The sequence below is a fragment of the Prionailurus bengalensis genome, chromosome C1 (genome assembly GCF_016509475.1).
Source record: "Prionailurus bengalensis isolate Pbe53 chromosome C1, Fcat_Pben_1.1_paternal_pri, whole genome shotgun sequence".
In the NCBI taxonomy this organism is placed as follows: Eukaryota; Metazoa; Chordata; class Mammalia; order Carnivora; family Felidae; genus Prionailurus; species Prionailurus bengalensis.
In genome coordinates this window covers 222,663,693-222,691,470 of record NC_057345.1, presented here as the reverse complement: position 1 = coordinate 222,691,470, position 27,778 = coordinate 222,663,693, and the positions used below count along the sequence as shown (strand labels likewise).

Sequence of the window (27,778 nt, the reverse complement as noted above, 5' to 3'; positions counted from 1 at the left end):
AGGGCGGGCCCCACGAGTGAACCACGGGGCCAAAGGTGCACCACTTCCCATTCTGACATCTGAGGGCCAGCTCATCCTCAGGGACAGGGAGGTTCCTCCTGCCACCTGCTCCCTATGACCCCCAGTCAGTGGGCCACTTCTCAAAGCCCCACCCCTACACTAGCAGAAAACACCTAAAATCTTAAGCCTTTTCATATTTCGTGCATTATTTTTTAATTTTTTTTAAGTGTTTTTATTTACTTTTGAGACAGAGAGAGAGCATGAACAGGGGAGGAGCAGAGAGGGAGACACAGAATCCGAAGCAGGCTCCAGGCTCTGAGCTGTCAGCACAGAGCCCGACACGGGGCTCGAATTCATGGACTGTGAGATCATGACCTGAGCCAAAGTCGGACACCCAACCGACTGAGCCCCCCAGGCGTCCCTTTCGTGCATTATTTTAATTCTCACAGTGAAGCCGCTTGGTCATACGACCATCCCTGAAAGTCATTTTGGAGCCACAAAAGCCCTCACTGTATGTCACTAACATGAACTGATTCCGTCTGACAACTTAGGAAACCCACGTGAGGCCAAGCCCATGGGCCCAGGAGGTGGGGTCTTAGGTTACTCGGAGCGATGAGGACAGGGGAAGGGGTCAGGCCTGGGGTCACTCTGTCGGCCCCCATGTTCCAGCACTTAGGGAACAGGGCACACAGAGGCACCTCACCGCAGCCTTTATGAGATTATTTTCCAGTAAAAGAAACAAGGAGAGTGTCGTGATTAATTCCCATTTTTACTGGAAGTTCATGATGGCCAGAAAGCGAAAACATACCCAACCTCAGACCTCCACAGCCCCAGGAGGCCCCAGGGCAACAGCAACTAGCAGGCCAGGGCCGCGGAAGCAGTGTGCCCGGGCCTGGCCCCTGGCCTCACCGACCTTTGATGCAGAAGACCAGACACATCACAGCAAACCACCGAGACGAAAAACTAATGGCTGACCTCTGACAATGGTCTTGCCAATGCACAGACCTTCCAGAAAATGGAGGAACGATGCCTTCCAGGGTGGAGACCATCCCTGTCACTCTGGCTCAAAGGTGACCCTGGTGACCCGGGACGGACCCCACACAGAGCTCATCACCTCTGCCGGGGGCTCACGCCACATGGGGGACAGGACCACCCACGTCACCTCCCACGGCTGCAGCCGGTCTCCGGAGTGGGCAGAACTGCTCGCCCACCGGCCTACCCGGCACGTGCAGCAGGAGGCCATCTCCCAACCTGCAGAGGGCTGGAGGGCGTCCGCACAGAGGCTCAGCAGCACAGCCGGGAGGGACCCGCCCCCACCCCGCCCCCACCCCGCCCCCAGCCAGCCCTGCAGGCCCACTGCGACCAGGACAGCAAGACCAGAACAGGACCAAGGCCCCTCCCATGTCTCCCACTGGCCCCAGCGGGCCCCGTCAGGCCTGGGCAGGTAGTGTCTTGTAGGGGTTCAGGATGCCCTTGGGGTCCAAGAGGGCCTTGAGCTGCTGCATGAGCCGCAGGGCCTCGGGCGGCTTGCTGTAGCCGAGGACGCCCCTCTTCTTGAAGCCCAGGCCGTGCTCTGCGCTGACGCTGCCCCGCTGCTCGGCCGTCCACTCGTACACATAGGGCTCCAGGGCGCCCAGCACCAAAGGGCTGAAGGCCTCTGACGTCACGTTGAGGTGCAGGTTCCCATCCCCTGCAAGGACAGGGGCTCTGGGTCAGGCAGGGCAGGCTGAGACCCCTTCCTCGGTACCCCCAGTCCTGCCCCTGCCCTCACGCCCGCTTCCTGCCCTTACGCCACTGGCCGCTGACCTGCAGTGACAGAAGTGGCCTGCTGGTGACCGCTCCTGTCTTCTGGGAGGTCTCTCTGAGTCCTCCCCTCTGTCCTCGTGGCCCTCTCTGAGGGCTCCCAGCCAAGAGTCACTGGCCACCTGTCCAGCTGGTGAGAGCACCCGTGGCGGTCCCCAGACCCACCTCTCCCATGGTGCCAGGAAAGCCCCATCCCCGCCCAGCCAACGCCTGCCACAAAGTCCTGGCTCCCAGCTTCCCCCTCAGGTCTGCTGGGGCCCGGCGCTCTCTGGCCTCACTGAGACATCCAGATGCGCCCTGGCTCTGCCTCTGCCCACACGCACCCCCGTCGGGGGTCCCAAAGCAACGACGAGACACAGGATTAACCCGAGACAATGGGGGCAGGAGAGGGGGCTGCAGTCTGGCCGGAGGAGAGCCTGGTGCGCCCACCTCCGTGGGGCTGAGGGGAGGAAAGGGACAACACAGAGCAGCCGCCAGCGCCCAGAGGCAGGAGGGAGGCGGACTTGCCCGCCATGAGGCCCTTACCCAGGAGGTAAACGTTCATTTGCTGGTGTGACTGCCATGCAAAGCCAGCATGGGAGCCACCGCAGATGCGCAGAACAGGAGGCCCCCGTCCCAGACTCGGAGGTCAGGAAGGTGGAAAGGGCCGAGCAGAGCAGACAGTGCGTGGGGCCCAGGGAGGGTTGCCGCCCACCCTGAGACACAGGGAGCCGGGGCGCCAGCAGGAGGGGCCCCTAGAGGCTAGAGCAGCAAACCCCAGGCAGCACAGGGGGCACAGGGGGCGGGGCTGCCGATGACCCAGAGCTTCTCACGCCCCACCTCCCTCCCTCCGGGTCTGTCAGGGGTAGGGAGCAGAGCAGGTACCCTCTCCCACCAAAGTGGTCCCACGGACGCACTCAGGGCAAAGGCACCAGAGCCCCACCAGGGAGCTGCCCGGGAAAGCCGGTCCATGCACACTGCCCGGGTATGCTCGGCCACAGCCAGAATTCACACCACCTCAGTGCTCCCGCGGACCTTGAGCTAAGAACGCGAAGATTAAAGAGGTTCCAGCTCGGGGACCTGGGTCCCCACCCCCACTCCTTCTCCCTGCACAAGGAAGTCACCCAAATAATTCCCACAAAGCCCTAAATACAGGAGCCCACAACAAAAATGACCTGCACACAAGGAAGCAACCACCATGAGCAGGAGCCAGCAGAGAACAAGGCACAGACTTCTGACACTGTAACTTCCAGAAACTGAACACAATCGTGTCATATGTTAAGAGTAAGAGATAAAAAAGTATAAAGAGATAAAAAGTAAGAGATAAAGAGTATAAAACACTGACCAGGCGAAGTTCTTAAATATCTAAGTCAATTTTCTAGAAACAGAAACTACGAATCACTGAAACAACAGTCAATGAACGGCTTCAAGGCACACGACTCACGGCAAGAGGTTAATGAGAACGTGAATCAAACATGGGAGCTTGATGCAGCACCGGTCAGAGATGGGGACAGCAGGGGACACGGGGGGACACGGGGGAGACAGGGCCGGGAGATTGGGGGACATGGGGAAGTCAGAGCCGGGAACAGCAGGAGAGACACGGGGACCACAGGCTGCAGCCCCGGGGACACCAGGGGACATGGGGGGGGGGGGGGGACACGGAGGAGTCAGAGCCAGGAGACCGGGGGACACAGGGAGTCAGATGTGAAGAGAGAAGGGGAGTGCAATTTCTAAAACCAGAGCCCAAAAGACTGCAGGCAGGACGTGCAAACGTTCACCCAGACAGACCAATGACCCCAAAGCACCCCAAAGACAAAGGGAAAGAGAACACAACAGACTCCCTTTGTGGGGGGAGGGCAGCATTCTCACGGGGAGCTGACTTTGCAACAACACGCGAGTCACAGACGGCAGGACGCCTTCACCCTGCAGACAGGACGGAGCCGTCAACCAGACGCGGGTGTGTGAGTCCACTGGAAAAGACCTTCACAACAAAATCAATACGTTGTCAGGCAAATACAATCTGTGATGTTCTGTCACCTACTGCCCCACACTAGTGGACTGAGATTCGGGGAGAGGCTGTGACACAAGACTGAAGAAGGACCGCAGGCCGGCTGAGCCCGGACAAACACGGAGCACACGAGATAACATCATCTCTTTTCTCAGAAAAGAAAACTGAAATAGATCCCAAGAAACTGTGCGTGAACCAGGAGAGGACAATGACAATGAAAGTCACGGGTCTCAAGGTCCTTGCACCGTGTCAGTTGGGGATGTCGGAGAAGCAGAGCTGACAGGGTGTGGGCCCACATACAGATGGGGAGCAAGGTCTGAAGGGAGGGGGTCACACAACTGAAGGGCCTGGCGGGGCGGGCCAGCAGGCAGCTTGGGTCCAAAGGCGGTGTGGAGGCAGAAGTCCCTCCTCCTCTGGGGACCTCAGTCTCTCCAAGGCCCTCAACTGATTAGATGGGGCCCAGTCACATTACGGAGAGTAATCTGCTCTGCTTACTGCTGATTTAAATATTAACATTATCCAAAAACCACCTTCACGGTGACATTGGGGCTGGTGTTTGGCCGCAGCCTAGCCACATCGACACAGAATTAACCACTCCATCGTGTTTAGAAGGAGGAGAATGATGACACTGATCAACTTCAAACTCCGACAAGCTAAGGATGCACGTGGCATCTGAGGCTGGTACAGAGAACAGACACACACACACGATTCCCTAATTTATAAATGGGACAGGTTCAAACGAGGAAACAGAGTAGGCAAGAGAAGGCAGTAAGTTAGAGAAGAGAAACGCAGGACGGGAGGCCCACAGTAAGAGTGGGAGTCCCGGAGCCCAGCGGCTCCAGCAACGTGAGTGACGGCAGCAGAAGGGCCACTCTGAGCCAAAGAAAACTGAGAACGAGCAGATCCAAGAAAAGCTCTCTGCCCTCCCCGTCTGCTGAGAGCAAGACACACACAGGCCAGGGTGTCGCCCCCGCCCCCGGAAAGGAGAGCCAAGCCCCGGGCGGCCGTGGGCCCTGACCGGCCAGCCGGACCGCAGGGGTCTGCGCGGCGAGCCCACCGTCCCTCCAGTGCCTGGTGTGCACACCCACGTCCCCGCACTTTGCCGTCAGAAGCCCAAAGTCGCCTGCCTTGCCTGGGACCTCTCTAAAGACGCAGTATCCTTTGTCACGATGCTGCATAAGCCCCGGTTCTAACCGCCTGAGCCACTCACCACTTAGCCTCCCTGGCGTAGGCCCGATGCAAAGCCAGTGAACCTGCATGGTCTAACGTTCAGGCCCAGCCCAAGAACCTAGGAGGGCAGAGGGGACAGCTACGCTTTCTCTCCCCTCCATGGAGTAAACAACATGCTCGAGTTTAAAAGCAACGAACGTTTATTTGTGTGTCTCGTGTCAGAAAGTGGTCCAGGTTCATTCTTCTGCATGACGCTGTCCAGTTTTCCCGGCACCACTTGCTGAAGAGACTGTCTTCATTTCACTGGATACTCTTTCCTGCTTTGTCAAAGATTAGTTGGCCACACATCTGTGGGTCCAATTCTGGGTTCTCTATTCTGTTCCATTGATCTATGTGTCTGTTTTTGTGCCAGTACCATACTGTCTTGATGATTACAACTTCGTAGTAGGGACTAAAGTCTAGATGAGACCTATCAAAACCCTAGAGGAGAAAACAGGCAACAACCTGTTTGACCTCTGCCGCAGCAATTTCTTACTCAACATGTCTCCAGAGGCAACGGAAACAAAAGCAAACATGATCTATTGGGACCTCACCAAGATAAAAAGCTTCTGCACAGCAAAGGAAACAATCAACAAAACTAAAAGGCCACCGATGAAATGGGAAAAGATATTTGTAAATGACATATCAGATAAAGGGTAGGTATCCAAAATCTATAAAGAACTTATCAAACTCCACACCCGAAAAACAAATAATCCAGTGAAGAAATGGGCAGAAGACCTGAATAGACACTTCTCCAAAGAAGACATCCAGATGGCCAACAGACACATAAAAAGATGTTCAACACCACTCATCATCAGGGAAATACAAATCAAAGCCACACTGAGATACCACCTCACACCAGTCAGGGTGGCTAAAATTAACAACTCGGGCAAAACAGATGTTGGCAAGGATGCAGAGAAAGAGGATCTCTTTTGCATTGTTGGTGGAAATGCAAGCTGGTGCAGCCACTCTGGAAAACAGTATGGAGGTTCCTCAAAAAATTAAAACTAGATCTACCCTATGACCCAGCAATAGCACTGCTAGGAATTTACCCAAGGGATACAGGAGTGCTGATGCATAGGGGCACTTGTACCCCAATGTTTATAGCAGCACTCTCAACAATAGCCAAATTATGGAAAGTGCCTAAATGTCCATCAAGTGATGAATGGATAAAGAAATTGTGGTTTATATACACAATGGAATACTACATGGCAATGAGAAAGAATGAAATCTGGCCATTTGCAGCAACGTGGATGGAACTGGAAGATATCATGCTAAATGAAATAAGTCAGTCAGAAAAGGACAGACATCGTATGTTTTCACTCATATGTGGATCTTGAGAAACTGAACAGAAGACCATGGGGGAGGGGAAGGGAAAAAAATAGATACAGAGAGGGAGGGAGGCGAAACATAAGAGACTCTAAAATACAGAGAACAAACTGAAGGTGGATGGGGGGTGGGGGAGAGGGGAGGGTGGGTGATGGGCATTGAGGAGGCACCTCTTGGGATGAGCACTGGGTGTTGTATGTAAGCGATGAACCATGAGAATCAACCCCCAAAACCAAGAGCACCCTGTAAACACTGTATATTAGCCAACTTGACAATAAGTTATATTAAAAAATAAATAGTAAAATAAATAAACAAAAATTTTAAAAATAAAATAAAAAATAAAAATAAACCCACAAGGTTTTCAGCATTGAAAAACAAAATAATAATAAACAAAATAAAATAAAATAAAACAACAAGTGGCAAACCGTGGAACAAAGAAGCCCCAACTCCTTGTCATCTACTAGACACGTCTAAGCCATAAGGATGGAAAACGGTCGAAAGTCCTGGGAAGAAACACATCGTGTCAGGAAAACAACTAAATGCAAGGAAGCCTGTGTCACTGCACAGTATCAGTCAAGGCAGGCTCCCAGGACAGAGCGATTCCGGGGCCCAAAGAGCCCACCTACCAGGTGACAAAAGAGCCCACCTACCAGAATGACCGATGTGACCTCCCTCCATCTTCACCACTCACAGAGTGACAGAGCCTGCGGCCGCTATGAGGCTTTCTAACCCCCGCTCAGTACGCAGCACCCAGGCACGACCCAGCGCTCACACAGCAGGTCTGTGTGCACAAACACTGGCCCCCTGACCACGGAGAACACGCTCTCCACGAGGACTCGGGAAATGTCAGGAAACCGGGCCACTACCCGAGGGGCACACACGGTGTGACCAGGCTCGCAGGCTTCTATGCAACAAACAACAAGTCAGAAATTTTAACAACAGCTAGAAAACTCTTGTACGTTTGGGAATTTACAAACACATTTCTGCCTAACTGATGGGTCAGAGAAAAGAGAACGGGAATCAGAAAGTACGAGGGAGGCTGGCCAGCGTCCACAGAGGAGGCTCTCAGAGCTGAGTGGGGCCGGCCTCACCCTCTGCCCTGTCCACTCCCCGGAGCCCGGGGCGGAGGTCAGGACGGCAGGCAGCCCAGAAACCAAAGGGCAGGAGAGGGCGAGGAGGGCCGGCGGGCAGCAGCGGAGCCGGGAGCCCAGATGCCCAGCAGGCGGCACAAAGCGCCCAACTCTGGCTCCCTGGCGCACCCTCCTGGCCGAGCACACAGACGCCGGGGCTCCTGGGCCGGCGTGAGCAGGTGCTGGCCTCACGGACCCTCAGACATCACGTGGAGTCTGACAGGACCACACACAGAGACACTACTTAAGACAGTCACCCCTGGGGTCCGCGAGACTGGTGTGCAGAGAGAAACCTAAATACTTATGCTAGAAAAGAAAAAAGGCTGAAAATCAGGCAGAGTACTTGACTTACAGTCAGAAGAGCCGCTGGGCAGGCTCAGTGGAGAAGGGAAGGAGGGAATAAAGGTAACAACAGAAAAAAAGAGAAAACGAGGTGCAGCGGAAAGGATCAAAGGAGGACGCGGTAGGACCGACAAGCGTGAGAAACAAGAGGGAGGCGGCAAAGAGGAAACCCCATCGGGACGGAAACCGGGGCCACCCGCGAGGGCCGACCCGACAGAGGAGCAGGAGCGGGATCAACAACTTTGTGCCAACACGGCCGAGATTTACAAGAAACGGACAAACTCCCAGAAAGCAAACTTGGCAAGAGCACTCAGCCAGGACGGCCCCACAGCTGGTAAGGACACGGGTCCGCGCTCAGCCCCCCGCCACCTAAAACACAATACGCCTCCGGCCCTGAAACTTCGCTGTCAGCTCCCAGGGGACAGTCAAGGAGGCGGTAACGCCAACCACTCAGACCCCGCTGGGCCCAGAGGGAGAGGCCAACGCCCAGCTCGGACACAGCGAAGGGACCCTACAGGATGGCCAGGCCCGGAAGGCCACCGGAAGAACCCCGTGCAGAACAGAGGCACGTGGACCACGCAGGGCGCAGAGGGCCGGGCCGAGCCGGGCTCACCCGCGGGTCACAGCCCCCCTGCAGGAGAGGGTCTAGGGTGCACCACCCCACGACCACAGGAAAACATGCCCGGGTTGCATCCGCAGACACAGAAGCAGCTTTCCACAAATTCAACACCCCCCTCGACTCACAGAGTGGGGGCCCGACTCCACCTCTGGCCGTGACGCCATCTCCGTCGGCAGCAGGAGCCGCTGTCAGTGCCCCTCGAGGAGCGGGCTCTGGCCCGGGGGCTCCAGCTGCACGTCCTTGCCCCCGGCCCTAGGTGAAGATGCCCTCCGTGCCCATCCCCCAGCCCCCGTTTGGGAGCCCACCGCGCAGACGGGGCTTCCTCCAGGCTTCCTCCCTGAACGCTAGGTGTGCGAGCCCCGTGCCTTTGCCCGCCAGCGTTCCCGTTCAGTGGTCTGACAAACCAGAGAGTGGTCCGAGTTAGCAGCACCCCCTCCTGTGGTTTACACATCTGCGTCCTGATGAAGAAATGGTCCCCACTGCGAGGTCATCATGCTCTCGGGTCCTCTCCTTCACGAGGGAGAGTCTGAGCCACGCGGACAGCGCCACGGGGGTGTGGGTGGTGGCTGCCCCCAGCCCCTGGCCATTCTCACCATCCTCAACGCTGGACAACCTACCCCCCGCCCCGCGCACTCTGGGGCCACCAGCCGGCACCACATGCCCTGCCTCCAAACCACAAACCAGGTCCTTTCCAAAATACCCAAAGATCCATGAAGACAATTAGGGTTCTCCCAGGTCCCAGGTTCCCCCGTCACTGCTGACCCCGGCGCAGCTCACCCAGGTGGCCGTAGCCCACCACGTGCTTGGCCCGCGGGCCGAGGCGCGCGCGCAGGTCAGTCACAAGGTCGTAGAGCCTCTCGGTGGGCAGGGAGAGGTCGTACTTGTACACGTAGCCATCCCGGCTCAGCGCCTCCGAGATCCTCTCCCTGAGGGCCCACAGCGCCTAGGATGGACAGAAAACAGGCAGAGTCAAGGGCTGCCGCGAAGGGTGTCTATGCTGATGGCAGTCAAAACGCTGGGGCCTGGGGGGACTGGGACAGTCATGAGGGAGCTTTCCGGGTGACGGAAGCGTTCTTGTGGTGATAGGCACAGGGATTTGATCCAAGAGCCAGTACCAGATGGGGCCCCAGAACGTGGCCATGGCTCGCTCAAGGACACTGCAGGTGACAGGGTGGGAGCTGGTTGGGGCTACCGGCAGGCAAGGAGCCAAGTGAAGGCAGGGTTGGGACAGGGAAGACCCTGCAGACGGAGGGGACAGGGCCACAGGGATATGCGGGCTGTGGGGGACCCATCACATCACTGCCCTTCCAGATAAATCCATCCACGGGTCACTGCCTAGGCTTGCTGACCTGTCACCAGGGACACCTGAAGTCCTCACGATGGAGCAGAGGACAGACAGCGCCGAGCAGAGGACAGACAGCGCCAAGCAGGCCATCGCTCGGATGCAGGGTGGTCGCTGTCCTGCCCCCCACATGTCCCCCGGATCCAGGAAGCGTCATGGCAAAATTTCTACAAGTAAGGACTCGTGCCCTGGCTTTTTCACATGATCACAGTGCCAGGACCGCCCCCAAAGGAAGAACAACAACCCCTCACTCCCGTGGACCCCTCGCCACCCCGGATCCCTCACCACCAGACAGTGTCCCGGCCTCCCCAATTCTGTCATCGGCGTTAGGGGTCACTCCGAGGTCACTCTGCCTCCGACCCTCAGCAGCTCCCACCACCACCTGCCTCACACGCACAGAACCCGGCAATGACTCCACACAGCCCGCTATGCTGCTGGACCGCGAGCTGGAGCACTGCAGGGCAGTCCGGCTGCCCACGGGCTCCTCCATTCACACCCACCACACCCTTCCGTGGCCACAGACCTGCCCTCCCCCCCGCCGCCGCCTGCCCACCCTGCCCACCCTGCCCACCCCGCTTCGGGGCCCTGGAGGATGGCTCCTGCCTCTGTCCTATCTTTGCTCAAATGCCCCTGTGTGGATGTCCCCCCCACCCCCCCGTGTCGTGCCCTGCCCACCCGGCACTGCCCAGCTCCTCCGTTTGAGAACACAGCTGTGAAGCCAGCAGTCCAGACGGGGCAGGGACCAGTGTGGGCACACGTGGCGGCCCCGTGGCCGCTGCCCCCACAGGACAAGCGGCGGCGACCCCACCCCAGCGGCCGGCTCTCGGGACTCGCTCTGAGCAGAAGCAGGGAGCACTGACTTTCCTGCTGTCCTCCCGCTGCTCAAGCCTCGGTCGGCGGAGCGGAAATGCCCGCGTGTGCAGGACAGGGTGGGAGCCTCTGTTCTCACGGCCCCCAGGGCCTGCACTCCCACCACGGACGGACACTGCATTCAGGAAGAAGTAAGGGCGTGGAAACACCAGAAAAGAAATAGCTATGCCTGTCGGCAGGCAGAGAACAGCACTGAGCCGATCCGGAGACTGAAGGATTGGCCCACGTTTCCTGCGCTGGCGCTGGCTGCGTGACACTGCGGGGGAAGCACAAGACGCCCCTGCCTGGGTCTCCCTCAGTGATGACATCACCCAGTGGAGACGATGGGGCCATAGAGGTGGGAAGACGGTCAAGTGCCCTGAGACCCTTCGTCAGGAGAGGGGCTGAGGCACTGACAAGGTCTGACCCCTTTGCTAAACATACAAATAACTAAAGAGAAAGGTTCAGCGATAAGGCGGAGAAAGGAACCCACTGAGCAGACCATAAGGGCCAGCCTGAGACCCGCCCCACTCACCCGCACGGCCTCTGCCCCCGCCCCTGGGCAGCCCCAGCCCTCCCACCACCCGGCTCCCGCGGCTGCTCCCACACAGCGCCCCAGGGACCACGGAGCACAAACTGGGGAGGACGGCACACAGCACCCCAGTCCCGCAGTGACGGTAACGGTGACGATGGCTCCCACAGCCGTGGCTTCCTTCTCCCTCCTTTAGCCTCAGAGCTGAATGATCTCTGGTGGCAACGTCAATGCCCTCTCCTAGGAAAATGTAGCCCTTGAGACTGGCTCAGTTCCAGGCACACCTTCCCATGTCCCCCGGCAGCTCTTTCTGCCTTTTTTTTTTAATGTTTATTTATTTTTGTGAGACAGAGAGAGAGAGAAGGTGTAGGGGAGGGGCAGAGAGAGAGGGCGACACAGAATCTGAAGCAGGCTCCAGGCTCCGAGCTGTCAGCACAGAACCCAACGCGGGGCTCGAACTCACGAACCAGGAGATGGTGCCCTGAGCCGAAGTCAGACTTTCAACCCGACTGAGCCACCCAGGTGCCCCATCTTTCTGCTTTTGTTTAAGATACTGATGATAGGGACACCTGAGTGGCTCAGTCTGCTGAGTGTCCAACTTCAGCTCAGGTCATGATCTCACGATTCACGAGTTCAAGCCCCACATCGGCCTCGCTGCTGTCAGCACAGAGCCTGCTTCAGATCCTCTGTCCTCCTCTCTCTGTGCCTCCTCCACTTGTGCTCTTTCAAAAATAAAGAAAACATTTAAAAAATAAAATAAAATAACACAGAATACGACTGATAAAGACAAAGACCCAAAAGTGTGCTTCCAGAGAGCGAGGGACACCTGCCCACATCCGGATAGCGCACACCCTGAGCCGGACACACGGCACCGTGCAGACGTCCTGCACCAGTTCAGCACGACAGAAGCAGGGAGGGGCCAGCGGCACACGCACCTTGACTTTCATGTGGTCTGTGGCCACGGTCCCATCCGTCACCAGGCCGGAGCTCAGCACCTGCTCCAGGAAGTCATTCAGCTTCTCAGCATCATGGCCTGCTCTGGAGCCTGAGGTCTCGATCAGAACATAGAAAGGACTCTCTGGAAGGCACAGAAAGCAGGATGAGCAGAGGCGAGGCCGGCAGACAGACAGTCAGGATGGGCCTGGGCTGAGCATCTCCGACAGCCCTGTGGGGCCATCGGGCAGGCAGCTCACACAGCAGAAAGCCTCTGCTCAGTTTAGAAATAGGTCCTTCGGGGTGCCTGGGGGGCAAGTCGGGTAAGTGTCCCACTTCAGTTTGGGTCACGATCTCACAGCTCATGGGTTCGAGCCCCACATCAGGATCTGTGCTGACAGCTCAGGACCTGGAGCTGCTTGGGATTCTGTGCCTCCCTCTCTCTCTGCCCCTCCCCTGCTTGCACTCTCTCCCTCTCTCAAAAAAATAAACATTAAAAAAATTATTAAAAAATAAATAAAAACAGGTCTTTCATGGGGCGCCTGGGGGGCTCAGTCAAGGAGCACGTGACTCTGGATCGTGGGGTTGAGCTCAATCCACGCTGGGTGTAGAGATCACTAAAAACAATAAACTTCTGGGGCGCCTGGGTGGCGCAGTCGGTTAAGCGTCCGACTTCAGCCAGGTCACGATCTCGCGGTCCGTGAGTTCGAGCCCCGCGTCAGGCTCTGGGCTGATGGCTCAGAGCCTGGAGCCTGTTTCTGATTCTGTGTCTCCCTCTCTCTCTGCCCCTCCCCAGTTCATGCTCTGTCTTGCTCTGTCCCAAAAATAAATAAACGTTGAAAAAAAAATATTAAAAAAAAACAATAAACTTGTAAAAATAATCATAAAATAAAATAAACAAAAAACAGGTCTTTCACTGGAAGAGAGACCACGCTCCCCAGAAACACATGAACTACCACATGACACCATGAAACCCTCAGCACTGGCGCCTGGATGGGGCCCCTCTTACAAAACCACACACGGTGGGGAGACCCCCATGCCCATGTGGCCCACTGTGCCCGCAATGCTCAGCAGTTCGTGCAAAAAATGCACACTAGGGGCACTTGGGTAGGGGGCTCAGTGGAGCCTTAATTTCAACTCAGGTCATGTTCCCAGAGTCATGGGGTCAAGCCCCACATCAGGTTCCACACTCAGCACGGAGCCTAGTTGAGATTCTCTCTCTCCCTCTCCCTCTGCCCCTCTTCCCTGTATATACACACCCATGATCTCTCTCTCTCAAAAAAGAAAAACGCATACCTTTTACCCAAGATATCTTTTTTGAAGTTTAAAAAAAGGTACGTTAGTAACTATAAGAAAACGTTAAGCTTGTTTTTTCAAGGCTACTGTAAGTTTATCTTTACACTTGTTGAAATCACAAATAAACTCACTGAACCGCCTTTTCTTTCAGTACTACATTGTCCCTTCCAGGAAAACACGACAAGTTGGTCCTACTGTAAACAGAACAGTGTTTTCCAGAAAGTGGCTTTTTCCACGCTGAAATGCACATTCTGCTCTTAAATTTCTCACACGTCATAGAAAACACGGAGAGCTTTTACATTTCTATTGGCTCCTTTTCCAATTACAAAAGTAAAACATGATTATGAAAGGAGTCTTAGGGGCCCCTCGGTGGCTCAGTCGGTTGAGCGTCCAACTCTGGCTCAGGTCATGATCTCAAGGTTCATGGGTTTAAGCCCTGCATCAGGCTCTGCGCTAACAACATGGGGCTTGCTTGGGATTCTCTCCCTGCTTCCTGGCCCCTCCATGCGTGCCCTCTCTCTCTCTCAAAATTAAATCGTTAATTGATGAACTTTTAAAATTTAGAGCATAAAGATCTTTCCATATTTATGACTATTCTGAACTAAGTTGTGTCCCCCAAATTCCCACAGTGAAGCCCTAACCCACCCCCAACATGACTATATTTAGAGACGGGGCCTTTTGGGAGGTAATTAAAGCTAACTTAGGTCATAAGAGTGGGGCCCTGACCCCACAGGGCTGGTGCCCTCGTAAGAAGAGGGAGGGGCACCAGGAACCCCACCACCACCACCACCACCACCAGGAAAGGCCACGTGAGCACAGAGCTCCGGGCCGCCTGCAAGCCAGGACGAGGGCCCTCGCCAGAACCAGCCCTGCGGCCTTGCAGTGCCACCATCTGTTAGGGCAGATCTCAGAGGTGAAAATACCAGGATCTACAGGTTCCGAGGCACAGACACTTTCTGCAACGTGATATCGGCGTCCTGTGTGCTGGTCTGGAATGAACCGGCTGGGATCTGTCACGGACAGATACTCCTCTGAGTCGAAGAGAAGTGTTTCTGACGAGTGCACCTGGGTTCTCAAAGGCCCCGGCGCTCTGGCACAACAGGCAGCACCGATGGGACCCGCACTGGGGGCTCATTTAAAACGCGCATAAAGGAATTCTGCACTCAGCCAGTTGTGGCGATGCCAGGGCCACGAACACACCGACCTGTCCAGGTTCCTGCCACACCTTCCCAGGTTGTGGGCAGGACTGATGGCCTGCGAGCCTCCCCTGCGACCCAGGGCCCGGAGGGGGTGCCGCCCACCAGCTGGGATCAGTACCTTGCACGGGGCTGGCGAGGCGAAGGTGACGCGTGACCAGCCACATGCACTCGGCATCCATGAACTCGTATGCGGACAGGATCTCACCCAGCAGCCCCTTGCAGGTGCTGAAGGTCTGCAGGACCTCAGAGAAGCCCGGACAACCTGCAAAGGGTCAGAGCCTCAGGCCCCAGAGCCCACGGCCCCCGACACCCACCCCGTCCCCCCTTACCGTGGCCGCGCTGACCCCAACCCCAGGGGAGGGCGCTGGGCGAGCTGGGCAGCCTCGGGAAGGTGGTGGGAAGCAGAGGGGCCGAGACGTAATGAGAACGCAGGGCTAGTGGTTGGGAACGGCTTCGTTGTAGCTCTCTTCCCACAACCAGCACTCGGCTTTCCGTGGGGAATTCATCTGGGGCTTCAAGACACAGCCAGGCCCAGCACAGGCCCGGGTAGCTCGCCCGCCGGCGGCTGGAGGCGACCCTGCGACAGGAGGGGTGGGATGCACGCAGCCTTTCAGAGGTGAGGCAGGGAGAGTCTGCGGGGGGCGGGGAAGTGTGTCCTGCACAGCTCGAGGCTGGCAGGTGCCTGCTCTGCACATCCAAGGAGCACATGGAGGTGCCACGGCGGGGACAACAGGGCATGTGGGGGTTCGGCAGCACATGGAGCACCGCGACGGGAGCGCTCATAAATGGAGATCAGACGGGAAGAGACTGCCCAGACGTGACAGGATTGTGAAAGGGTGGAAAACACGGCAGAGCGAGAGCACACACTGGAAAGTTGTGTCGTGGGTTCAGTGACAGCCCTGAGGGACAGGAAGACAGGAATCTTCTAGAACTGGTGAGACATCAAGCCACAGGTGCAGGAAGCTCACGAGACCTACACACAACGCGCCCCAAATCACAGAAGACCAAAGACAAAAAGAAGACCTTTAAAGTGACCACAGAACAGAGCGCCAGAGTCCCCGGAAGCCACAGTGGCGGAGGGCAGCAGGCCTCCCCGTGACCACCAGCACGAGCCACAGGCCACGCAGTGACGCTCGACAGGAGGAACAAAAACAAACCCAACGTGCTTGTGGACCAGTGACAGTGTCGTCACGGGGGGGGGGGGGGGGACGAAGTCACTGAAGACACAGCGGGGGACAGAGGACGCGTCACGAGGAGTGTGTCCCAGGTGGAAGGCCCGACGTAGGAGGCATGCTGAGAGCCGACGGGGACGAGCAGCGACAGGGCAGGCGGTGCGTCCCCACAGGCGTGACTGATTCCGCCACAGTAATGAACACACAAGAAATGACACGATCTCCCCCAGCATCTTCCAGCATAAGCTACTTAAACAGCGGACCAAACGGATGGAAGAGACGAGCAAAGCCCCAGTTGTGTTACAGAATAAAGTGTGCTCTGCACCAAGACAGGACAGGGTCCGCTCCAGACCTTGCTCTGGGAACCAAGAAGGCCAGGTCCTGACCCCTCTGGGAACAGAGAGCGAAACTGGGAGAGGCAGGAGCGGCCTCCCGAAGGGCTCCCACCCCTGCACCAAGGGCAGGGCAGCCGGAGGAGGTGCGGCTCTGAGCCGGCGGCCGGCCCACCTACCGAGGAAAGCCACGCTCACAGCCCTGGGCTTGGGCGGACACAAGATGGACACGGCCGTGATGACCCCCAGCGTGCCCTCGGACCCGATGAAGAGCTGCTTCAGATCGTAGCCCGTGTTGTCCTTCCGCAGGGTGCTCAGGCAGTTCAGGACCGTGCCGTCCGCGAGAACCTAATGGGCGAAAGAAGTAGGCTCAGCCCTCGGTCCCAGCAGGTGCCCCTCCCCTCCCACCACAATGCTCGGTGGGGCCGGGGGGGGGGGGGGGTGCTGCAGCCCAGCACCGCCTCAGAAAGCAGAGCCAGGCACAGGCCCCACCACACCCCGGAGTGTTCGGGAACGCGGGGCCCGGCGTTACTTAATCAGGCTGAAGGAAAGACTCATCCCCCCAAAGCCAGCAGACCCCCGAGGGAGGCAGAGAAGGGGGCGCAGCCAGGTGCAGCTGAGGTGGCATCGGGCCCACCGCCCCCCCCCCCCCCCCCGTGTCTCGACCTCACCCTGCACCACCCCAGCTGTCCCTGCAACCTGCAGAGCGGCCCAGCAGCCCAGCCAGGACGGGGCTCCCGCGGACCTCACAGGGGAGCACAGTCCGTGCTGGGAGACGGCCAGGAGGGCCGGGGGGACACAGGACGGCGGACGGCGCCCCCCAGCTCACCGCTTCCAGGCCTAGGACGGTCCCATGAAGTGAGCCGTAGCGCAGAAACCGCAGGCCGCCTGCATTGGTGGCCACATTTCCCCCGATGTGGCAGCTGCCCTTGGCCCCCAGGTCCAGGGGCATGATGAAGCCCCTCTCCTCCACGTGACGGCTGAGATCCTCCAGGACACAGCCCGCCTGGCACACCAGGGTCCCTGCCGGGCGGGAGGAGATAACTCGGGGCGGGGAGGGGCTCCCGGCCCCGCAGGAGCAAGGACTCATGGCGGGGGGGGAGGGGGGCCCACAGGGGTCAGCCACCCGGGAGCCGTCCCCCCCACAGAATCCAGGCAAGGAAAAGGTGTATGTCCCCCCAAACCAGAGAAGAAAACCCTCATGTACGCTCACCCTCGTGTGGGAGGGACAAGAGAGAGCAGTGCTCTTAGGAGGGGGTCCCTGGCTGGCAGGGGACCCCCACCAGGGACATGTGACGAACCTGACGACAGTTTGTGCTTTGGGTGCTGCCGGCAGGGAGCAGGACAGGTGCTGTGCCCAGGGCCCCCACCACAGATGTGTCCTGCTGGACAGACAAGCCACCGGGCCACTGGGGCCGCTGGGCGGGAAGGGTCTGCACGCTGGCTTGTGCCTCAGACGGGGCACCGCATCCACAAGGGCAGACAGGGCCATCTTGGCCAGAAAAATGCCAGGGTCACAGGGACTCACAGCCCTCCCCTTCACCACAAACCCCCAGCACAGGCCCCCGAGTGACCAGCTGAATGATTCCCCAGGGCACACACACACCCAGAGGGCCAGGCGCACAGAGCGGGGGCCCCCGGGGCCCCGCCGCAGGCCAGCAATCAAGGCACCCCGGGCAGGGTAGGCTTACCGGACATGTCGTGGAAGCTGATGACCTGGTTCATCAGGGCGGTGGACAAGATGACCTCATCGAAGACGGGCACGCTGCCCCCCACCATGCCTGTGTTTCCCCCCTGCGGGTTCACGGCCAGGTTTCTCTCGTGACAGTGCCTGAGACGTGCACAGGGGGCATCAGGGCCCCCCGTCACGCACAGCGTCATCCCTGCAGGACAGCACGCAGGCCAACACCCGGCTGTGAGGCCACTAAACCTTGCTTCCGTACCCTCTCTTGTTGGCCGCGGCCCAGATGGGGGAGCCTCCTGGGTCCCCACGTGGGACGAGTCTGAGGAGGCCCGTGTCTGTCACAGACTGCACGGAGCGCGAGGCTGGCACTTTCCCAGATGCCAGACAGGGTGGCACGCGAGGGCGCCCCTCTTCGAACAAAGCGCCAGTGCCAGCTGCACCCCTGCTGCTCCCCAAGAGCCACTCAGTTCCCAGCCCCCGGGCTCCTTCCCCCCCACCCCACCACGCTCCACACACGTCCACGTCACTGTGGCACTTCATCCACGGCCAGGCTCCAACTCCGCAAAGGCCTAAGCAAGCGGAGGGCCCACAAGGGTGTGGCTTTGCAGGAGCGCACCTGCCCGCGGGAGGCAGTCCGCGCACGCACATCACGTGGGCCGCCCTGGCAGGTGGAGAGCCCCCGCGGTGGGCTGACGGTGAGTGTGCGTGGGCCCACATGCACTCACGGAGGCCATTCCGAAGCCGCAGTTACGTGAGTGTAAAGGTGCACGGCCCCGCTGCGTGCTCTCTGGCAGCTCCGGGAGGCCAGTGAGCTGCAGAGAACTGTGAGGCGCACCCCCTCACGCACTGGACGTGGCGTGGAAGAGTCCGCGCTGGGGGCACGACGCGAAGTGAGTCAGACGCAGGAAGGCAAACACTGTATGATCTCACATGTGGAACCCAGAAAACCAAACGAACAGAAACAGGCCCACGGAGGACAGAAGGCTGCCAGCTGGGGGTGCGCAGATGCAGAGGCACAAGGTCACGGTTATAACGTACATCGGTCCCGGGAAGGAGGCACCCACGGGAAGTCAGGAACGCTGCAGGGACCTTATGGGGACCACACGTAGTCACGAGACCACCTGCTAACGGGTAAAACTATCAAACCACGGTGTCATCCCCCACAGGCCAACAGGACACTGCACGTCGATTACACTCCAACCTCAAAAACCGGCGTGGGAGAATAATTAGCATCTAGAAACAGGTGCGGACACGGCCAAACGGGGCAGGGGGAGAAGGCGTCACATCACAGATACAACGCAGTAACAGTCAGAAACCACACCAGGGCAGATGAAACAGAATGTCATCGGCGGTTACTTCTGGAGGGAAAACACTGGTTGCTTTTGCAATATTTTCCTTTATGGTTGTCTATGTTTTCCAACTGTTCTAGAACAGACATGACGGTTTACTGACATAAAGCCATCAAAGAACGCCGTTTGCACGGCAAGGCCAATCCGCCGCCTGATGTCCGCAACCGCCCCCCCCCCCACCCCGCCCCAGTCAGCTCCAGTCCGCGGGTGAGGCCCCTGCCCGGGGCGGGCTCCATACCTGAGGATGTGGGACACCTCCTCTGTCGTCCGCGGCCTCAGCAGCAGCACACTGCTCCCTGCAACGCCAAGGAGCACGTCACACACGGAGGGCAGTGTCAGTGTACCCTCCGAGCGACACTCCTCTGGGGGGGCAACCCGCAGGGGCACCATTACCAACAAGCCCACAGACCTCAAGAACGAGAGCGGGGTGTCAAAAATGGGTCCCATCTCAGCCCGCAGGGGGGTGGAGGAGACCCCAGCATCCACGTCCAGGCCCGGACCCAGGGCAAGGGGCGCCCGCCAGGCTCGTGATTCCCTAACTGTAACTCTCCTGTGCGGAGACACTTGAGACTCCAAGTCTCCCATCGCTGCCCACACCTCCACCGCCAGTGCGAGCTCGGGGACGGTCTGCCAGAAGAGGCTCAGTCCATCCCTCGTCCACCCCTCCACCTGCCATTATTAGCTGACTTTCCACCCACAGAGGGGCTGCCCTTCCCTCTCACATACTTATTCGATCATATCCGTGGGGCCTCGTGGGCTCTTACTGGATGCACCAGCTTACACACCAGCCCTCTGCTGCCATGACTGGTCTGACGCCCAGATGTGGCAGCAGGAGCCCCTCCAGGCCAGCCCATCGGTGTTCCTGACCACTGCCTCCCCCAGATGGTCAAGCTCCTCTCTGCCCCTTTGGCTTTGTTAAAAGTACGGAAGTAGGTGAGGGGGCTTCAGAAAGGCAGGAGGCACGCTTCACACGGGATCCTCCCATCAGTGACTTTTCACAGAGCCTCACCATCTGGCTGTAGTTTTTATCTTACTCCTTTTTTTTTAGGAAGGAGTAAGTTTTTTGGGTTTTGTTTGTTTCTTTTGTTTTCTTGAGGGAACTCAGGCACACATAGGGGAGAGGGGCAGAGGGGGAGAGAATCCCAAGCAGGCTCCTCATTCGGCATGGAGCCAGACGAGGGGCTCAGTCCCACAACCCTGGGATCACAACCTGAGCCGAAGTCAAGAGGACGCTCAACTGACGGAGCCACCCAGGAGCCCCAGGAAAAAGTAAGTTCTGAATATTTATTATCCTTGTTTTATTTTATTTATTTTATTTTTTTTTATTTATTTTATTTTTTATTATTTTATTTTATTTTATTTCATTTTATTTTATTTTATTTTATGTTTTATTTTTGAGAGAGGGGCTGACAGAGCTCGAGCAAGGGAGGGGCAGAGAGAGAGGGAGACACAGAATCCAAAGCAGGCTCCAGGCTCCGAGCTGTCAGCACAGAGCCCGACGTGGGGCTCGAACTAACAAGCCGTGAGATCATGACCCAAGCCGAAGTCAGACGCTCAACCGACTGAGCCCCCCAGGCACCCTTTATTATCCTTGTTTTAAACGTAATTTAATTATATATCTATGTAACTTAATTTTTAGTAATGGCTGTTTTACAACTGGTCTGCAACAAAATTCTAAGAGTTTTTTTTAAGTAGGCCTCATGCCTAGTGTGGAGCAAACACAGGGCGTGACCTCTCAACCCTGAGATGAGGACCTGAGCTGAGATCAAGAGTTGGATGCTTAACCGACTGAGCCACCCAGGTGCCCCTCTAACAACTGTTTGATAACTGGCTGTCCAGAGCCAGGACAGGCCAGCTCCGGCACACCACTGCCCCAAGGCTCCAGGAGACCCTGGGATTACGGGACCACCTGATGACACAGGCCAGAGGGAGGCAGCCGTGGAGATGCTGCTGGCTTATTTCCGCGTTTTCTCTCGGAACGTGTGGGAGGAACCCAGGAAGGCATCTTCAGGCAGACTGCCACCAAGGTTCACTTAAATTCAGCTGTGTCCCCGTCTCCCCTCTTCCTCATCTGTGTGGAGACTCATGGGTTGAGGGCTTCACTGAGAGGCACAGAAAGGGCGAAAGCAGGAAAGGCTTTGCTGCAGAGGGAACAGAGCCAAAGCTCTGGAGGCGATGGGACAGGGAGGAGTAGAGGCTGAAACCCTCGGCCCTTCTGGCCATCCGCTCTCATCCTTGGGCTGGAGGAAGCAGAGTGGGCGGGGAACAGACACCTTTCCTTGGTCCAACCAGCATAACTAGTAGTAGGCTCAGGCAGAGCTCCCCTACCCGCCCGGCTGCCACTGTCCCCCTCCAGGGAGTTTGTGACTCAACACTCCACCCCCACCCCGGGGAGAAGAGTGCCCTGAGCAGGGGTGGCGAGCAGAGTCAGGATCCGAAAGGGGATCAGGGTGATGGAGGAAACACAGGATTACCAAATCATCCAAATAAGTGCCCATCAGGGCAGAAGAGAGGGTGTTTCCCCATGTGGGCCCCTCTGCCCGTGCCGGCAACGGGAGGGGGTAGCAAGCTTCCCCAGAGCCTTCCACCTGGACCCTCCGTGCCATCAGCACCTCCCAGACGCTGTCCTCAGCTTCCTTCACACTCCGCTCAGGGAGGATTCTTTTCTGTTCTAATTCTTTCATTCTTTTTTCTATTTTCTGTTTCTCTAGCAGCTCATTGTTGTGAGTTACCTCCTTGAATTGGAGAAGACACATGGTTCCTACACCTTCGTAACATGCTAGTCTCATCCACCAAGGCCGTGAGCTCTGTATCTGTAAGATGCGTGTGCTTTTTCGCTCCGTTTAGCTGTTCAGCCTGCACGTCTGCAAGTCCCTCCGTCCGTTGAGAGCCACAACCGGCTGAGCTCAGCGAAGGCCCTCGTCGACGCCAGATCCGTGGGGCTGCCGTCTTGGCATCTTCTGTGCCGGGGTCACGTCCGGGATTCTGAAAGCCCCTTCTCATTCGGTTGTCATCAAACAAACCATGTCTGCCCCCCAGCCCTGATCCTTTGGGACAGCACAGTCCAGGGACCCTGGTCACCCGTGAAGACCCTGCAGGCTTCAGTCACCTACTGCAGGGATCCCAACGGTGTCTGTGTGCCCACCCTGTGTGTCGGGGCCTGCTGAGGGCACGGAGAATGAAAACAGGCAAGATGTCCCACTCTCAGAACATTTACCTCCTAACGGGAGAGGAAATGCTCTAATATGTCAACAGCAGGCACCCACAGAGAGAACAGAAAATCATCAAAGACACGGCTGGGGACATGGCCCAGGACTGCAGGAAAGGGTGTCTGAGTGGAAGAGGCCCCAGAACTGCCCAAGCCAGCAAAAGCCGCACACGGGTCAGGGCAGCACAGCATCCAGCCCGCCGTCCGCCAGCAGCGCCCTCACCCAGCGGAGAGCCACGGTCGGCCCAAGTTCTCGCTGGGGCAGCCGTTTCCTGCGGCTTCTGAGCCTTCCTGCCACCTTCTCCTTCCACCATCCCGACTCCCCGGCAGAAGCTGGCTCCTCTCCCGCACTCTGGATGCCACCGGGCTTGCGGGACGGAAGGCACCCGCCTGACGCACGGCCCCTCCCGGGTGTGGGAGACCTCCCTCCGCGAACGCACGTCACCCACCACAGCAGACAGACCCCAGGGCTCCCAACTGCCCCACAACAGACATGGCCCCAAGGGCTCCCAGCTGGCCATCAGCAAACCCGGGACTCTTCTTTCCACACGCACACCTGGCACCCGAGCCCATCTCTCCTGACGGCCCCTCGAAGACTCACGCTGTCCTCTGGGCTTCCCTGACTGGGCCGTGGAAGCCTGTGCCCCACGCGGCAGCCACGGTCAGGCCACGGGCCCCTCTCTTCCTAGGGCCTCCTAGTAGCTCCCCATCGGCTCGGGGGAGAAGCCAGGACCCACACGGCCCTAGAGGTCTCGACGACCTAGCCCCTTGCTCTCTGACCTCCCCTCCCTTCCCCAACCCACTGCAGCTGCACACAGGTCTCACGACCCCACAAACACGCCAAGCGTGGCCTTGCCGAGGGCTTTGCACTGGCAATTCCGGCCCCGGAACACCCTTGCAGGTGGCTTCCCGAAGCCCCGAGAAAACCGCCTGTGCTGGCCTCCCGGGCCCTCACGGCCACCTGGCGTGCAGCCCACCCCATTCGTGCCCCTGTCCCTCAGGTCAGCCTCCTGTACGTCTTCACATTTGGGACCCCCAGACCCGCACTCGGTGAGGCGCTCACTAAATCTCTGGGGTTCACCTCTGAGCAAGTGACCTAACGTTTGGGCGAGATATTTAATGACAGCTTCCGTTTCAAATAAAGACTATGCTCTAAAAAATTATGAAGCTCTGGGGTGCCGGGGTGGTTCAGTCAGTCAAGTGTCCAGCTCTTGATTTCAGCTCAGATCATGATCTCACCGTCACGGATTCGAGCCCTGCATTGGGCTCTGCACTGACACCGTGGAACCTGCTTGGGACTCTCTCTCTCCCTCTCCCCCCCACCCCTCCCCTGCGTGCATGCTCTCTCTCACAATAAATAAACCTTTAAAAAGAATCACGAAGCCCTAATCAGCATTTACTGGCTGTATCTTCTACACAACTCCAAGATTAAAATGTTAAAGTGTAGTTTAGTTTAGAGCTGCTTTCTCCCCCAAAGAAAGCCACGTCAAGGGCTATTTCGAGAAAAATTCAACAAACTATTTCAGCGGACACCCACCGCGTGGACGCTCGGAGGTGGGCTGGCTGCAGTGCCAGCCTCCCGGGTCAGGGTCTCGGCAGCGGGGGGTCCCCCACGCAGGCACACACCATGTGCAGCCTTGCAGACGGACAGGCCGTCCAGCGTGAGGCCCCTAGGAAGGGCCCCCAGGGGACAGCCCGCCCTTGCCCAGGTTGGGGAGGCACATGGTCTCCATCCCAGGCACCACTTCCACCCGCTCTGGAGGTCCGGAAGGAAGACACCCCAAGCCTCGAGCACCAAGCACACTGGGTTCTTACCTCCAAGGTGGGAGCCCATCCCCCGTTTACGGGCAGTGGAGCTCAGGTCCATCTGGCCAAGGGCCAGCCAGGCAGTGGTGCCAAGCCAGGACGGGGGCCCGGCCCAGCTGAGCCCGGGGTGGACAGCACTCTGTCCTGCTTCCAGGAGCAGTGCACGTGAGCCTGCAGACCCTGTGCGGGTGAGGGGCTCTCGGTGGGGCCACGTCAGCCCTGTGGGGTCCCCACTTAGCAGGCAGGGTGGGGCTGGGAGCCCTGCCACTCTCAGGCGCTTGGCCCGTAAAGAACAGGCCAAGGACTTCTTGTGTCTCCGGCCTCCTCACAGGAGCCGCCTACGTTGCCTGAGCCCACACCCTAATCCCACTCGCTCAAGACCACGCACCAGTTCAAGACGCACAGCATTTCCCAGCTGCTGTGGACCCTCCTCAGAGTTCTTCCCACCAATAGCACAGCCCTTGCAGGGGCTAAGTCCAGGCCCAGCCTGCAGACAGGGCTGCCCAGCCCATCCAGGCATTACTTATTTAAATACATTACTTTGGTATATAGCAACCCAGGCCTTCCTAAAGAAGGAAGAAAGATACACAACCTAACCTTACACCTTAAAGAGCTGGAAAAAGAGCAGCAAATAAAACCCCAAACCAGCAGAAGACAGGAAATAATAAAGGTTAGGGCAGAAATCAATGCTATATAAACCCCCCAAAAAAACAAACAAACAAACAAAAAAAACCCAGAAGAATAGATCAATGAAACCAGAAGCTGGTTCTTTGAAAGAATTAACAAAATTGATAAATCACTAGCCAGTTTGATCAAAAAGGGAAAGGACCCAAATACATAAAATCAAGAATGAAAGAGGAGAGATCAAACCAACACAGCAGAAATCAATACATTACTTCATAGGGCACCTGGGGGGCTCAGTCACTTGGGTGTCAGACTTCAGCTCAGGTCGTGATCTCACAGTTCGTGAGTTCGAGCCCCAAGATAGGCTCTGTGCTGACAGCTCAGAGCCTAGAGCCTGCTTCGGATTCTGTGTCTCCCTCTCTCTCTGCCCCGTCCCTACTCATGCTGTGTGTGTGTGTGTGTGTGTGTGTGTGTGTGTGTGTGTCTCAAAAATAAACGAACATTTGAAAGAATAAAAAACTATAAACAAATACATTACTTCATTGTAAACTGGTTGTCTCCTAGGTCTCTTCAATACTACAGCAAGGACGTCGTGATGGGTTTTGATCATTGTCTGAGTAGACGGGTTACGTTACCGCTGAAAGCATTTCAGGAGAGAAGAGACTTACAAATTCTTTCTCGTGGGAAGGGTGTGCTGGGTCTGGACGGACGAGAACCACCAAGCAGGTGCCCAGGCGTGTGCTGGTGCGGACAAGTGTGGTGAGAGGAGGGAGGCAGGGGTGGCCAAACAGCAGCCCCACACCTTGTCCCAGCGACATGCCAGGGGCAGAGTGTCCACGTCCTGTCCCTCAGAACCTGTGCACCTGACCTCATCTGGATAAGGGTGTTTGCACACGTAATTAGACCAAGGATCTAGAGACGAAATCATCCTGGATTTGGGGGGATGACAGGGGTCCTTACAAGAGAAGCAGAGGGAGACCTGAGACACAGACACACACGGGGAGAAGCCACGTGAGGATGGAGCCGGAGACCCACGGAAGCCGTCACAACCCAGGGACGCCCGGGGCCACCAGGAGCTGGACAAGGCAGAAAGGAGCCTGCGCCAGGGCCTCTGGAGGGAGCACGGCCCTGCCCACGCCTTGATCAGACAGACTACATCCTGTTGTAAACCGCCCAGTGTGTGGCTGTTAGGGCAGCTGCAGGGACCGGCACACCCCCCTCAGAGCAGCCAGGGGACACTGCTTTTATTCACAGATGTCACATACCACCAATAAACCTCTATGAATTTTGTTCTCAGAACACTTTAAAACCACAATACAGCTTTTCTTCAGTGTAAGAAAGGCTACGTGGGGGCACCTGCGTGTCTTAGGTGGTTAAGGGTCCGACTTCAGCTCACGTCATGATCTCACGGTTTGCAGGTTCAAGCCCCGCGTCGGGCTCTGTGCTGACAGCTCGGAGCCTGGAGCCTGCTTCGGATTCTGTGTCCCCCTCTCTCTCTGCCCCTTCCCCTGTTCGTGCTCGGTCTCTCTCTCTCTCTCAAAAAGTAAAAAAAAAAAAAAAAAAAATTAAAAAAAAGAAGGCACATGTGACAGTCACCCCGTGGTCCTCTACCCAGAGCTCAGTGCTATCGTCTCCCCTCTCACTGCTAGCGCACACCGCCGTCCCCCTGAGGGACACCGTGTGCACAGACCCTCACTCACCTCGGACGGTTCGAAGCCAGTCCACATTTGAAGCCTCCAGCACCTCTGGGTCTGTGATGACCCTGCCGGGGACGATGCGTTCAAAGGCTGCCAGGTCTTCCCCAGACACCACGGAGAATGGCAGCCGCCTCACAGGGTAGCGCTCCTGGGTCAGCATCACCTCCGGGGCCCGGGGGGACGTGGAAAAGCCACTTCTGTAGACCCGGGGGCTGGTGGCCGTGGCTCCCCACGGGCTGCCCAGCCTGGGGATCCTGGACGCCCCTGCCCATGTCCTGTGCTGCACAGAGGCTCCCAGAGTGCTCGCCGCCTGCCGCCAGAAGCGCCCCCCAGGCTGCACCAGATGGGGTGCCATCGCCCTTGCCCTACAAAAGCAAGGGATGGGACCTGTGACTCTGAAACACTAGGACCTGGGAAGAGGAAAGCACCTGCCCGGAGAGGAGCCGGAGGCGTCCAAGTCCGGGCCAGGCCCAGGAACAGACCTGCTGTCCAGGGGGTCAGCGGTCCGAGAGCAGGGGCGCTGCCCTCGATCCTGACCCGGGCTGTTTTCCTGCAGGACCCCCCTCTCGGGATTCCCTGAGCTGCACACCTGGCTGGGAGCCAGCTGCGCCACCCTGACAGTCTGACATTTGCCGTCACAAAGCTGTCTTTTGGCCCCCTCGCCCTTCAGGACTAAACCAGGACTGAAGACACGAAAAGGGTGGAAGCCACTGAGTACAACTGACAATGGTTGGAATGGTACGTTCCATTCCATACGTGTTCCATACGTGTACGTTACCAAGTGTAAAAAGTGTAGAAAAGGAAAGGGCGGGGTAGGGAAGCTTCTCCGGCTGCCCGCCGAGCTGCAGGCGACTTTCGACGTGTACAGGGAGCCCCCAGACCTACCCAGGCGAGGGGACAGGGGACGGGGACGCGCCCCTCTTCTGGAGCTCAGACAACCTGAACCGGCGCGCGTGCCAGCGCTGCCCGCGGGGTTCACCAGTGCAGTGCGACCTGGGGAAGATGAGCGCGCCTCTCCGAGCCTCCCCGCCGCACACGCGCCACCGCCAAGGGCCGAAGAACGAGCGCGCGGGCTAGAGCCGCGGCCGGGAGTCGGGCCCGCGCACCCACGTGACGGCACGTAACCCGGCGGGCTCGCACTCGAGAACGGCCTCGGCGCGCGACGCCCCCAGCCCGCCGCCCCGACTCACGGCCCTTCAGCCACAGACCCCCGGCGGCCGCGCGCACGCACTCACGTCCACGTCTCCGTCCCGCCCCTGCCGCCACCGCCGCCGCAGGCCTTGCGCCGCCAGAGCCACGGCCGACTGAGCCTGCGCACCGGCGTCCCTCCGATCCC

The 27,778-nt window shown here is 57.9% G+C and overlaps 1 protein-coding gene across 2 annotated transcripts; it reads right to left on the bottom strand.

Annotated features, from left to right (window-relative positions):
- Window positions 1-750: 750 nt before the first annotated feature.
- On the bottom strand, window positions 751-27,778 carry D2HGDH (D-2-hydroxyglutarate dehydrogenase). Of its 2 annotated transcripts, none has more exons than XM_043578454.1 (10): window positions 27,678-27,778; window positions 26,446-26,807; window positions 19,346-19,403; window positions 17,766-17,905; window positions 16,904-17,097; window positions 16,254-16,422; window positions 14,689-14,832; window positions 12,078-12,220; window positions 9,197-9,362; window positions 751-1,690 (listed from the first exon to the last, which is right to left on the bottom strand). In XM_043578454.1, exons 2-10 carry the CDS (start codon window positions 26,795-26,797, stop codon window positions 1,431-1,433), a joined length of 1,626 nt encoding a protein of 541 aa, XP_043434389.1. In that variant the 5' UTR covers window positions 26,798-26,807; window positions 27,678-27,778; the 3' UTR covers window positions 751-1,430. The 2 variants fall into 2 exon arrangements, with proteins under 2 accessions (XP_043434389.1, XP_043434388.1); XM_043578453.1 differs by lacking the exon at window positions 27,678-27,778 and adding an exon at window positions 27,328-27,569.